We start from the raw sequence: 13,435 nt of genomic DNA on the forward strand, positions 1-13,435 counted from the left end.
CTCAACATCAGTGTCTCTTTTCAGAAACCATGACCTGGTTACTCAATTGTGAGCAGTTTCACATAGGAACAGGGTGGGCGCATGTCCTTTAAATGTCTTAAATATACATTCAAAAAAGGCCTTAAAGTATTATATTCTGATTGGATGGGTCTTACATGTTCTTTTTAGTCATGTAACCGCAACATTTTACCTGGAGGGAAACACTATTTTCAACCTCTCTACGCATTTAGATCATGCTAGCCAGCCTGCTTGTTAGTTTATTTTTCCTGTGCTTACAGAGAGTATCGTTAGTGTTAATTAATCTGGCTGTTCGTTTTTAACTGACATTACTTATTATTTTATTTGGAGTATATTTCCAATGAAGTTTGGTGTTAAATTACAGGTAAAGTGGTCTTTAAAAAGTCCTACATTTAATTTGTTAATACCCAAAGACACCCCGAGGAACTATTTTCTTTCGCAAACATAATTAATGTTTACATCTTGTCCATGAGAAGATGCACGTGTCCTTTTGTCCACTGATATGGTTAGCAGGCGTAGTTTCGTAGAGAGAAAGAGAAATGAAACTGCTCACAACAAGGTCTGTGGATTATCTCGAGTAACCAGGTCATGATTTCTGGAAAGAGACATTGCTGTTCGAGTTTTTCCAAATGTATTTTTTGGCACTTTGAGCACCACAAGCTGAGTGCCATCTAGTTCCATTATATTGGAGAGAAGGCAGACATCTCTACAGCTGATATCTCCAACACTCTGCAACTCACACCAAAACAACTGAGATTGGTAACAGCACTACAGGTAAGAGGAGAAATATTTTCAATTTTGGGGTGAACTGTGCCTTTAAAGCTACAGGCAGCAACTTCAGTGACTAACAATAGGTATGTTTCCATCCAAAAGTGATTCAGATCATTGGGAAATGCGCATTAAAGGAAATACAAATCCTGTGTGTTTCCATTAAATGTACGGACTTTGGTGAAAACTACGAACTCGCATGAGTTTTCCACAGAACCGGAAACAAAACAAGCCTCGCATTCTTCTACGTTTTCTGGCGGTTGGCAACCAGCTTGTAAATGCAAAACCAGGCTAAAGCGAGCGTATTTTAGTTTGTGCAAATCAGGGGATTGTAATTTGAATTTTGGCGTTTCCATCATGTTCCTCCTACTGCCTCTGATGGAATTTGCTAGAGTCAGACCACAGCATGGTCAGCAACAACCAATCAGGGGTGAGGAGCCTTTAACCCAGCTGTCAGTCATGTTGATCACTGCTCATTAACTGGTCTAACTAGGCAGCGCTGATCAAAGATTCTGTCACTACATTACCTACTCCTCCCCTCAAATGCTTTTAGAAACATGTTTTAGTGTTAAGCTTTAAAATAAAAGTTGGTGTGGCTAGTGGGCGGTGCTTGGTACTCCTGTTTAACTGAATCCAACGTGGCGGCCAGGTCACAAACTCTCATTTCACAGCTAAACAGTTCACCCAGCAGGACAGTGCACCATACCACACCACAAACACAGCTCACCCTCCAGAGGTCCTGTGTCCATGCCTTGACAGGTCAGAGCCAAGTCTGGTCCAAGGAAGGAGTATCATTAAGTCCCTCAGATGTTCGATCACATTGGGATCTAGGGTCTTTGAAGCCCAAGTTAATGCCTTGAGCTCTTTGTCCCATCCCTGGGGTCATTCCTGAGCAGCTTTTGTGGTGTGGCATGGTGCACTGTCCTGCTGAGGGGCCACTGCCATTGACCAGTGTTGTTGCCATGACGGGGTTTACTTTGCCTACAATGGTTTTCCATGTGGGTGGAGCACATCAAGTAGCATCTTAATGAATGCCAGGATCTAAGGTTTCCCAACAGAACACTTCACTGTAACAAGATGATCAATGTTAAGTATCGCTGCCTTTCTATCAGTTTACATGTGTTCCTAATGTTACCTCTCTCTCTCTCTGTCTGTAGGTGGAGAAAATCATCATGACTCTGCGTCCAGCCATGATGCTGAGACTGCGCTTCATCACTCACAGCAGCAAGGTAGAAACTTCATCATCAGCTGCAGCAGCAGCCGCCGCCTCCACATCCGCTGCCTCGTCCTCCTCCACTCCTCAGCCCCCTGCCTCCTCGCTGTCATCGTCCTCCGCTGCTGCCTCCCCCTCCTCATCACAGCACACACACACACCTATGTAGGTGGCCTGGGTAAACAAAAGCCCACAGTTACAAACATGACAGTGGACTCTGGAACATAAACACATCATAGATGTTAATATTTTGCCTCTGAGTTTTTTTGTTCTCTTTGGGGTGGATTTTGGTCAAAGTAAGGATTAAAACCACACTTTTATAAACCAGAGCTGTGGAAATCTGATTGTGTTTCTTGTGTGGGAATCTTGTAATCAGTTTCCAAAATCTCACTGTGTCACAAAGAGGAAAATCCTGGCTGTTGTCTCAGAAATGCACATAATGAACACTGGCAGAATTCAGAGGTACTGATTTATATGGGCCCTGTCTACACATACAGATATTTCCTCTACATCTTGTCCACATGCAAACAGTTTTTAAGGTCACTAAAACTCTTTGTATCCGTGTGGACTTGGAAAATGATGATGTAATGAGCATGAGCTAAACACAACAACAGCGGACCACCAGTTTGTTCACATTTTGGTCGCACTGCTTGGTCTAATCACTACTTGATATTTACACTTGGCGTTTTCACACCACTTCACAGACGAATGGAGGCGCCTGCAACGCCCAGTTAAATTGGTCCACCTCAGTATCCGCGGTTTAAAGGCTGACAGAAATGACGGTTTTGGCTCAGGGCTGGTCGAACTAGCAGATGGTGGGACACTTGGAAGGAAAACTTTGGCATATACAGAGCATCACTTGTATCTTTGATTGAATGGAAATAAAGTGATGAGAGATCTCCGGTATGTGTTTTGGAAAAAGGTAACGTTAACCTGTACGCTTTACTACCTTTGTGATGAGGGGAGACTGCGGTAAGTGGCGAACGTTTGCATTCTAGTGTGTACGGAGACATTTTGTAAAACAAAAGGTCAGGTGGACAGAGGTTGTTTTTCAAAACGGAGGTGAAAAATATCTATTCGTGTAGACATGGCCTTTAAAAAGGTACCTCAAAGTGAATAATCTCAGGCAAAAACTGTCGTGAATCAAGTTAATGGGCGTCTCTGTCAACACACTGTTCGATAATGTGCATCTCTGTATCCACGACAACCAGGTCTCATTTCTTGTTAATATCATGTCTTTTTTTATTTGTCTGTTTGTAATCAATTTTTATACTGTACATTATTATTCCTTCAATAAAAAAGATTTTGGTAATCTGAGTCGAGCCTTTTATTGATGCATCTTTCTACCACCAGTGTGTGTGGCTCGTTACACATGCAAAGTGAATTTACATTTAATATCATTTCATGCTGGTATTTTGTAAAACACCTGTCACATCTTTGAATTAATCCACCTAAAATCTATTTATATTTTTTAACACGGTTGTCTTTTCTTGGCCTAGCATGTCTTTTAAAAATGTTACTCTGCTTGTGTTGCCCTGGACTCATAACTTTGCCTTCACACCTCTGCTTTAGGTGAGTCACGCTCAGACAAGTTGTGATCTAGACGACCCAGTTTCTGGTCGCACTGAGCTGAGTGACTGTGTCATACAAATAATAGAAACAGTAGCCTGACACCAGCAGGGGGAGACCAACATTTACTGTTGGCTTCAGTCTACCATTTGTGGCTCTAACAGAGAGAGAGAGACATCATTAGATGGTTTCCCTGTCTGTGTGCCAGAGGGCTATCTGTAAAACATCTGAACAGATATGCATTGAGTTTGGTGGAAAGCGCAGCTCGGAGCCAAGAACACTTAGGACTTTGGCGGTGAGTTGGATCTGGGATTTTTGCCATTTGACAATTGGCAATGAAACTAAGGGTGAGAGAAAGACTTGATTCCAAATCCTGGGGGGATATTTGTTGGGTCAGTAAATCAAATTATAATTAAAGTGGTGCCTTGGGGTGTTGCAGCACGCAGAACTCAGAATGAGAATGAAAATCATCATCAGTGTCTGAGTGTCAGACGTTGTGGATAGAGAGGGAACATTTTTGCTCGAGCAGCGAGAATCAAAGTTTGTATTTAACTAATTGAGAGATGCCAGTTTAACCCATTTGTACCCACCTGCCTCAGCACAAAGATGTACTGCTGGATACTTGACCAAAATATGTCTGTAACAGATCTCGAGAATTTAGACTAATCACAACAGATGTGGCATATTACATTACCATATATTAAATAGTGTTTGGGTACAAGTGGGTTGAGTTATACCTTAATACCAGAGTAACCAAACATGCTGATGCTCAGCAGGGTAGATCTTTATAATTTCCATCTTCTAACAACCAAAATAAATACATGGGGCACAGATGTGGGGTGAGTAATAAGCTGAAGGTGCTACACTGACCACAGAAGCTAAGCATACGCTATTATGGCAGGGCTTAACTATACAGACCAGTGAGCAGTGATAACTAACACATCTTTGGGGTCATCAGGTGGGAACCTCCTTTCACCAGTGTTTCATCTAGTCTCACGACACCTCCGGGAGGTCAGACAGTGATTTCTGGTGTCCCAGAGACACTCCTCTAATGCCAGCTCTCACTGCTCCCTGCACCAACCCAACAACCTCCTTTACCTAACCTATATTACCACATGGCTTTCTCAGCCCAAACAGCACTGCTACCTTCATCAAACCCAGGCTCCGTTTGCTAATATATCCAACTTTACAGCAGAAATAAACATGTTTAAAGCCTCGTACGACAAAAAGGTTTTGGTCGTTATAGCCAATTTCTCTGTTCATGACGACTGTACAAGGTGAGTTTTAATATAACTCAACTGTTAACATGCTAAAGTCACTCATTTATAGGGCTGTAGCGCCAAAGCAGTTTTATATACTGTGATATTAAAAACATACTGTGTACATTTGCTCATCTACAATATTGGGGAAAAAAATGCAACTGGACGGAGAATCTCAACTCTATTTTAGTTATTTTCAAAAGGGAGACTTTCACACAAACTTGAAGGACAACTTCGGTATTTTTCAACCTGGGCCCTATTTCCCCATGTGTATGTGTGCGTATGATTCATAGGCACAACTCATACTAAAATTGGTTCAGTATTGAGGGAGGTGGATGCAGCCACGGAATGAGCTAAAACGGTAATGGGGGCAAACGCGTCCAGTATAAGTTTGCGCATTAAAAGTGCTTTTTTTTTTTTTGCCACTGACCGGTTCAGATCACCAGTGCTATCTCTGTAGATAGCATACTAAGCGTTTCGAACATTGTTTATATAACATTACCTCCACTGTGTCTGTAGCTCTCTCTACTTGTGGGGCAGCCGTTTTCTTGAGGAAGAGGTGTTTCGGGATTGGATGTCTTCTCTTCTTCGGCTGGCAGTAATCGTCTTGGGAGAAGTGAGCACTGCAGAGCCGATGGTCTGCACGGCACAGTGTCTGGACAGGAGTGTTAGCATCCATTTGTAGCACAACTAGCCACAACTTCAGCATCTCGCTTTTAGTACGAGTTGTACCTATGAATCATACGCACACATACACATGGGGAAATAGGGCCCAGGTTGAAAAATACCGAAGTTGTCCTTTAAATTTAAAAAAAGTTTTTAAGTTTCAATTATAGTAACGAGGGCGGCACGGTGGTGTGGTGGTTAGCACTGTCGCCTCACAGCAAGAGAGTTGCTGGTTCAATCCCAAGTGTGGGAGCCCTTCTGTGCGGAGTTTGCATGTTCTCCCCGTGTCAGCGTGGGTTTCCTCCGGGCACTCCAGCTTCCTCCCACAGTCCAAAGACATGCAGGTTAACTGATAACTCTAAATTGCCCGTAGGTGTGAATGTGAGCGTGAATGGTTGTCTGTCTCTATGTGTCAGCCCTGCGATAGTCTGGTGACCTGTCCAGGGTGAACCCTGCCTCTTGCCCGATGTAGCTGGGATAGGCTCCAGCCCCCCTGCGACCCTCAAGAGGATGAAGCGGTTAGAAGATGAATGAATGAATTATAGTAACGAAACATTTGTTCAACCAGAAATAATCAATCAATCTTTAAAGGGTAATTTTGACTTGAAATACTAATAATTCTGTATCACCTCTATACTGTGAAACAGCAATATCTTCGGAGACATCGTACTGTGAAAATCTCATACTGTTGCAACCCTACTTGTATATAAAGACAGGGCTTCTTGAGTGACAGGCTGTCTGTGAGGTGTTGCTTCAGTCTATGAGCCAGATCCACCCTTCACTCCCCACAACTTCACCCTCTCATCCAAATGTTTGCTTCTGATGGCGACAGCCAAAATGCTAAATGCTCGAGGCTTCATAACAGCAGCCCACAAACCAGCAGGTGGTGTCACGAGAGCTACCTATTATTAAATACAATTAATTCAGTACCAGTTAATACAGCCTACACTTCCAAACCCTGCATAACCAACTGTATTATCACCTGGCAAAGCTCAACACACACACAGGCAGCACACAACAACAGAGCCTGTGTAGACAGAAAAAAAACAAAACCTGCTCCAATGTGTGCTCCATGTATACTGACCATTATTTAGCGTGTTAGCGTGCTAAAATGTGCTCATTTGGGAAGATGCTCTCCATAAAAATTCCAGTTATGTTTAGCTAAGCATCTGCAGCACAGCCAAATACAGTGCAGCAGTGATGTCACAGAGAGCTGACACACCCTGATGTACACTGTTACATCACTGCAGCGAGGAGAGTAGTTTAACCACTGGAGGTCAATGGTGTTAAAGGAGCTATATGTAAGAAATCTAAAGCAAATAGTCATAAAATCATCCTAATATGTCACAGAGACTAAGGAATAATGTTCATATAACATACTGATCTCACTGACAATAGCACAGCCAGAATATTCACATTTAAAAAATTTTACGGTCCGCAAATCATGTTTATGTTTTGAATTTGTGTTTTGGCCTGTTGCGCCACCCACCGCCGTCTACCAGTCACACAGTCAGCAGAGTCTCAGCATCAGTTACAGTAACGACTGAGCTACAATGGCTGACAGTGCGACTAAACCCAAACGACCTCGTTATAATTCCCAAAAATGCCAAGACAAAACTCGAGGCAAAGCGAGGGTCTATACAGGAGATGCTTTTGAACGGTGGAGACGGTTGAAAGCAGAGAAGAATTTGAAATCGGATGTCGAAGTGGCTACTCTTCTCCTCGACAGGTAAGCTTTAGCCAAAGTTGGCTAACTAGCATCATAGCTAGACGGGGATGGACATTTCGAATACTTTCAACTGTTATTCATTTTCGATCATACATTTAGCCCATGTGTAGGTGGGTCATCGACCCGACTGATAGGATTCAGTTCTAGTCAATGTGTGTGTTTCCACCGGCTGCGGCTGTGCTGCGTTCCAGCTCCGTCACAGCTGCAGCACTCCGGAGCCCTCCGCAACAGATACGCAGGACTTCTATTTTTTCCAAATGCCGGAGCACAACGCAGCAATTCAGCACAGAACAGCAACCTCGAATCTGTAGGGGAGGGGGGGCAGACACGACTCGCGGCAGTATTTTGAATTTGAGTGCAGTAACCGTTTTGGCCACAGTCTTACATACAGCGCCTTTAAGTTGCTGTTTAAGCAGCTTGTGACAATGTGAAAGGGGTCACAGCAAGACAGACAATTAGCTGGTGAACGCAGTGGAGCATTTAACATCTAAAGAGATACTGACTGCCTCTAGGTTGCCAGAATGAGACTAATTTCACTGAAGTCTTACCTGCAGATCCTCAGAGGGGCTGAAGTCTCTGTGAGCCCGTCATTGTCTGATGTCAAAGGCTGTTCTTGTTCCCCTCTGCACAGTATGTGAATCCTGATGAAACTCCGCGTAGAAGAAAAACAATAAGGTTAAAACCAATAATCAATCACTCCTACTTATCCTCTTTCAATTACATTACATCTTCACCAGGTCATCTGTAAGTGAATTACATGAACATTATGCAAGCTGTTCCTTAAGTACATTAGAGACCTGAACATCTCTGGTGGTTTCCATCGTGATGACAGTGCACATTTAACTCTTAGTCGTCCTTGCTCGTGGCTTCAGAGTGGAGCAGCTTTATGTTGAGACGTATTGATTCTAGTTTTCAGGACGTGAAGCTTAATATCATTATTCCTCTTCATTAAAGTTTCAGGTCAACTGTGACTTAATCGCATCTCTACTAATGCCATGTACTCTGGGCGTTTAATCCCATTCTTCTTTCTATGTGTGTGAGTCATCGCATGATGTCTCTATAAGGCCCGGCTCAAATGTAGGTCACCTCATGTGCTGCTGGGCCTGTGGCTCACACATTAAACTCTGGCCCTAAATGTAATGTGGCAACACGTAGGCCCTGTGGGATGCAGATGCACGGGGAGTTTTTGGATCGCAGTATGGTCGAGTAAAGCTGTCAGTCCATATGTGTGTTTCTGTTTCAGCTCTGCTGGCGTTGTGTGGGAAGCCCCATGTTTATATATAGCATGGCAGTATAGAAGTCCTATGAGCTGTAGACGGACGGGTATATGGTGCGAATGTGTCATCGTGGATTGATCATAGACTCAGAAGTCACTTTTGCTCCACTCCTCTAACTTGAATCTCCTCGTCCTCATGGTTAGTTTTTATTTAGAAACACTGATCAGCCACTACACTACAACCATCTGCAGGGGAAGTGAGTAACACTGATCATCTCTTTATACTGCAGTGTTCTGCTGAGAAACCTTCGACCCTGGTAGGCCTGGGTGATATGGCCTATAAATAATACTGTGGTAATTTTAGACTAAAATACTTAAGTATTGCTGTAATAAAATAAACAGAACCACTGATGCTTTTATTCTGAAGCACGCGGCTCGTCTTGGGCTGAACTTTTTGTTTTTGCTGTGAACTACTCATCACAGTAAGAAGTAAACAGAAAGATAAACTGTTAATGCAGCACCTTTAAATGTGAGGATTTATTCACTGTGAGCTGAAAACAAACTAACAGCTCTGTAGTTCATATAATATTTATGTTTGCAAGTTGCAGAGGTGCGCAGTGGTCATGAAATACGACTAAACAGTCACAGTTTAGAGCCCTGCAGAAACAAAAACAGATGCCTTGTCCTAGTACGACTCTTGCAACCCAATGGACTCAAAAGATTCACCACCAACGCCCTGGTACCAGACACCTCAGGACAACACAAGGAGTCCTGTATCTGTGCCTCGACAGGACAGATTCCTCACCGTGGATCGGCCTCGGCTCTGACCTGTGGATGCATGGACACAGGATCTCTGAGGTACCAGCATGTCCCACAAATGCTCAATCAGATCTGGAAAATTTGGAGGCCAGGTCGACGCTTTGAGCTCTTTCTTAGGCTGCTTTCAGACATAGTCGTCTCCTTTGGTCTGAATCAGGGACTCATTTTGTCACAAAGTTGTGTAATTGCCTACAATTTCTTTGTGTTCTCACGGCAGCATTTAGCTGCTCTTGATTGGTCAGAATTTCCATGTTGGAAAAATCCAGGAAGTAAAGCAAACGTTGAAGAAGAGTACACTTGCAAGATAAATGTGACACTTTCTAATGTCACAATGGAGGGACAACTACGCAGGTTGATTTTAGCGCTGCTCATCGTGGACTATATTGCTGTCATTGTTCATTTTAGTCAAACCATACAGTTTGAAAACGAGGCGCGGCTCCAACTAGAAAACAATGTTTTGATGCATTGGATGTGCTGAATGTGCATATTAAGGCAGTACAGGAGGAGGTGCACATTAATAATCCTCCAGGACTGTAACATGCTCATGTTTAACCCAAACAATGTGTCATGTGACTGCAGGTGGTTCACATCCAGGTCGAAACACATTCTCACCACAAACAAACCGTACCAGAGTTCATTTGTAACCGGACTGAGACCACCTCTTCAAGAAGGTCTCAGTCCGGTTGTTTTGGTGCACACCTGAGTGTGATTGCTGTGTTCACACCTGTCCAAGTGAACTGCACTTAGGTGGCAAACAGACTTGAGTTCAATTGAACCAAACCAAACAGGGCAGGTGTGAAAGCACCCTTAAGTTCCTCAGGCGACTCCTGAACAGTTTTTGCACGGCACATTGTCCTGCTGGGAGGGCCACTGCCATCAGACAGTGCCGCTGCAATGTTATTTTGCTGGGCAGTGCGTGTCAACTGACATCCACACGTGCCAGGACTAGGGATGCACCGAAATGAAAATTTGTGGCCGAATACCGAGTACCGAATATTGTTGTTTAGTTTTTCATTAGTTTTTGCAGATGAACCCCCTCCAGATTAGTGTTGTCACTGTACCAAAACTGGATCCCACTGTACGATACCAATGAAAATATCATGGTTCTGAGTAGTATCACGGTACCACAGCGAAAATGAGGCAGATGTTCCTTTTGTCATTTATGAAAAGATTTTCTATAATACATCAACGATATTTCAATGGAATAAATTACTTATTGACTTATTCATACTTCAAAAACAGCATCAATAAGTGATTAACATAGGGGGGATCAAAATAAAATAAATAAATGAAATAAAAATCAACCAGCCACCCTGCGGTGAGGTTTGTGGGCCTTGAACGGCTCGTGTCTCCTCTGACACGTCACATACCTGTGTTCGGCTGGCTTGGCTGTTCAGGTACTTCTGGGCAGTACGCACACCAAGAAGAGGATATTATTGGAGCTGACTTTTCCGTTGCCTGTAAGCCAATGGCCGCTGTATTTGACAGGAATACATTACTGTCTGTGTCTGTGACCCCCGTTCAACCCACAACCGGTGGGATTCGCCTTTCGTTTCTGCTGCTGGTTGTAATCTGTAGGCTGTTCGCACAGCGTGCTGAATGATTTAAGCCTATTTTGCTCGCTCAAAACTATTTTTAGTGGCAAATGCGAGTGCGGTGACGGACGATCGCCACTGCCGACATTTTACTCCGCCTGTCACGGCATGCTGTTTGATTGCATTATCAAAACACGCCGCTATTATTTGGCCTTGCTTTTAACTTATTCCACCGAATACCAAATGTGTTTTTTTGCAATATTCAGCGGAATATATTCAGTTACCGAATATTCCGTGCATCCCTAGGCAGGACCTAAAGTTTGCCTACAGAACGCTGTAGCACGATGTACATATGTATGGGATAATGTCAAGCATGCAGGTCATAATTGCCAATTAAACCCCAACATGGTGATGCAGGGCCACAAATTCCTTTGCATATACTTCATATACAGCATATATACACAAAACAGACAACAAAAGTACTTCTACACCCACGATCCCAGCCAACCATTACTCAACAAAAAAGGACCATGCAGTGGGGGTTGTTAGAGAAAATATTTGGTGAGCTGAATGAGCTCCATCTCTTCCAGTAAAAGATTATTGCTTCCCACTCACAACCAAAATACATGCGAGGAGAGGACATTTCTTTCAGAAACTCTTCCAAGTTTCTTGCCAAACATTAGATAATCTCTCACACTGAAAGGAAGGAAGCGCAAATACTCAAAAGCTGCAACCACGTACGCACTGCCCCCTTTATTCCACTGGCATGAACACAAACACACACCTTCACACACACAGGTGAATGTCAAGTCTTGATGACAAATTTCAACCTCCTAGGGTGAAAACTGTGGTCGCTGAAGGGTGCTGAAATGTTGTGGACTGACCGCCGACCAACTAAGCAAGTTACAGAGCTGCTGGTCACAGCAAAAAATCAATAGTTAAGTATCAAGTAAAGCTGGTTGACAGACGTAGAGTCAAACATGCAGGATCAAAAGACGTGAAAAAAAAATAACCTTTATGTTGAGACTGCAAAATGAGCAATACACAGACTGATGGTCCCCGTGGCTAAGAGTTATGGGGGAGGCATGGAGCTAGGCAGGCTTGGGGAAATGTGTGCATTTCAACAAACGAATGGCAACTTGTAGAAAGCTACTGGCTGCATGGCAAAGAGTGGCAGAGTATCGTGGGAATTAGATTCTGTCATCAATGCTAGTGCTGTTAGCTATCGATTTCAGCGGACAACTCTGCAGTTTTAATGTGGAAGTGTTAAAAAGCCACCACGGAAACATCACTGGTGAAGGAGAAAAGATGGTGGATCAACTCAGGGGGCAGATGAAGTGACCTGACTTAGGTGAATTCAGTGCCCAAGGAATTTCATGTTCAACACCATTCTACGACCAATCACAAATCCTACAACAAGTAATGGTTGAGGGGCGCAAACGCGGGTTGAACAGGTTCAACAAGAGTCATCTGCCCATCAGAAGTGAAGGTGTAATAAAGGGAAGCTACGTATGTGTTATCTAAATTCCTAAGCGTATAAGAAGTTCAGTGATGCAGAGTTCGTGCAAGACTGCTTGTAAGTGTGGCTGACATCGTATGCCCTGAACCTGTTGATATGCTTTGAGAACCCCTGATTTAAAGTTTACGGTGGCCTTATCAATAAGCATTGGTCATATATGTCCAGCAGGTCACCACTTCCTTAAAAAGACTTATCAGAATATTTATCTTTGTTACTTGTAAAATGTATTGATCATTGTTAAAAAGCTTGGTTTCCTGCCTCAGTTTCAGTGGTTAGATTTCTCTGTATAAAGAGATACCATCTGTTCCCTTTGTTATTAATTTCCCCCTTAAACAGACACAAAAAGCCACACACATGCAAACACACACAGCCTTGCAAAGTCAATGCCACAGTCTCAAACAGTATGCATACTCAACTCTTTCCTCCGACCTTCCTTCACATTGAATTATTGCTGAATGGGAAGCTCTGAGCTAAACACGTATGCACAAACACAGAGCACTTCATATCCTCATCTGGGGTTGCCATGGTAACCGGGTGCATCTGGGGTGGGGGTGCTGGGGTGGATGAGCGAGTCCCTGGTGTTTGCCTGCCTCTCTGACTTAAAGTATATCAGTGTGTGCGAGCGTGATGATCTCTAACCTTATCATTCTGAATCTTGTGTGATGATCTTATTTCTCCGACAAGGAGCAGAGAGAGACCGAGGAAGAGGATGGGAGGGTGATTAGGGAGTAACAGGTGAGAAGGAAGGAGGAGAGCAGATGACAGGAGTGATAAACTGGCATATGTGACAGATGAAGGTGTTGTCCCTGGTGTTGGGTGTTGATTGTTTTCCTTCCTGGCACACAACTGAGAGAACACACCTGTTCCACGTTGGAGATGCTCTCAAGTCAGACAGAAATCAGGTTAAGATGGGTTTCATCTCAAAAACCAAGCAAACAAGTGTGTGTGTGTGTGTGTGTGTGTGTGTGTGTGTGTGTGTGTGTGTGTGTGTCGTGTGAGTGTGTGTGCTTGGAGAGTCCAGTTTGGAGTTAACGACGCCAAAGAGGAAGCAATTACTGACATAATTGTCGTTCACCGCACAGTAATTAGGATTACTGGAGGACAGAGACAGATGGACAAGGACA

General features: G+C 43.5%; 1 protein-coding gene across 2 annotated transcripts in view; it reads left to right on the forward strand.

Moving 5' to 3' along the window:
• Positions 1-3,285, forward strand: part of med23 (mediator complex subunit 23) — a 33,201-nt gene extending 29,916 nt beyond the window's left edge. For both annotated transcript variants that reach the window (XM_049589583.1, XM_049589584.1), the window contains one exon: positions 1,944-3,285. In XM_049589583.1, coding sequence (XP_049445540.1) covers positions 1,944-2,168 — 225 coding nt within the window. In that variant the 3' untranslated portion in view covers positions 2,169-3,285. The remainder of the gene's footprint in view (positions 1-1,943) is intronic.
• The last annotated feature ends 10,150 nt before the right edge of the window (positions 3,286-13,435 follow it).

The sequence above is a fragment of the Epinephelus fuscoguttatus genome, linkage group LG11 (assembly GCF_011397635.1).
Source record: "Epinephelus fuscoguttatus linkage group LG11, E.fuscoguttatus.final_Chr_v1".
NCBI classification, from domain to species: Eukaryota; Metazoa; Chordata; class Actinopteri; order Perciformes; family Serranidae; genus Epinephelus; species Epinephelus fuscoguttatus.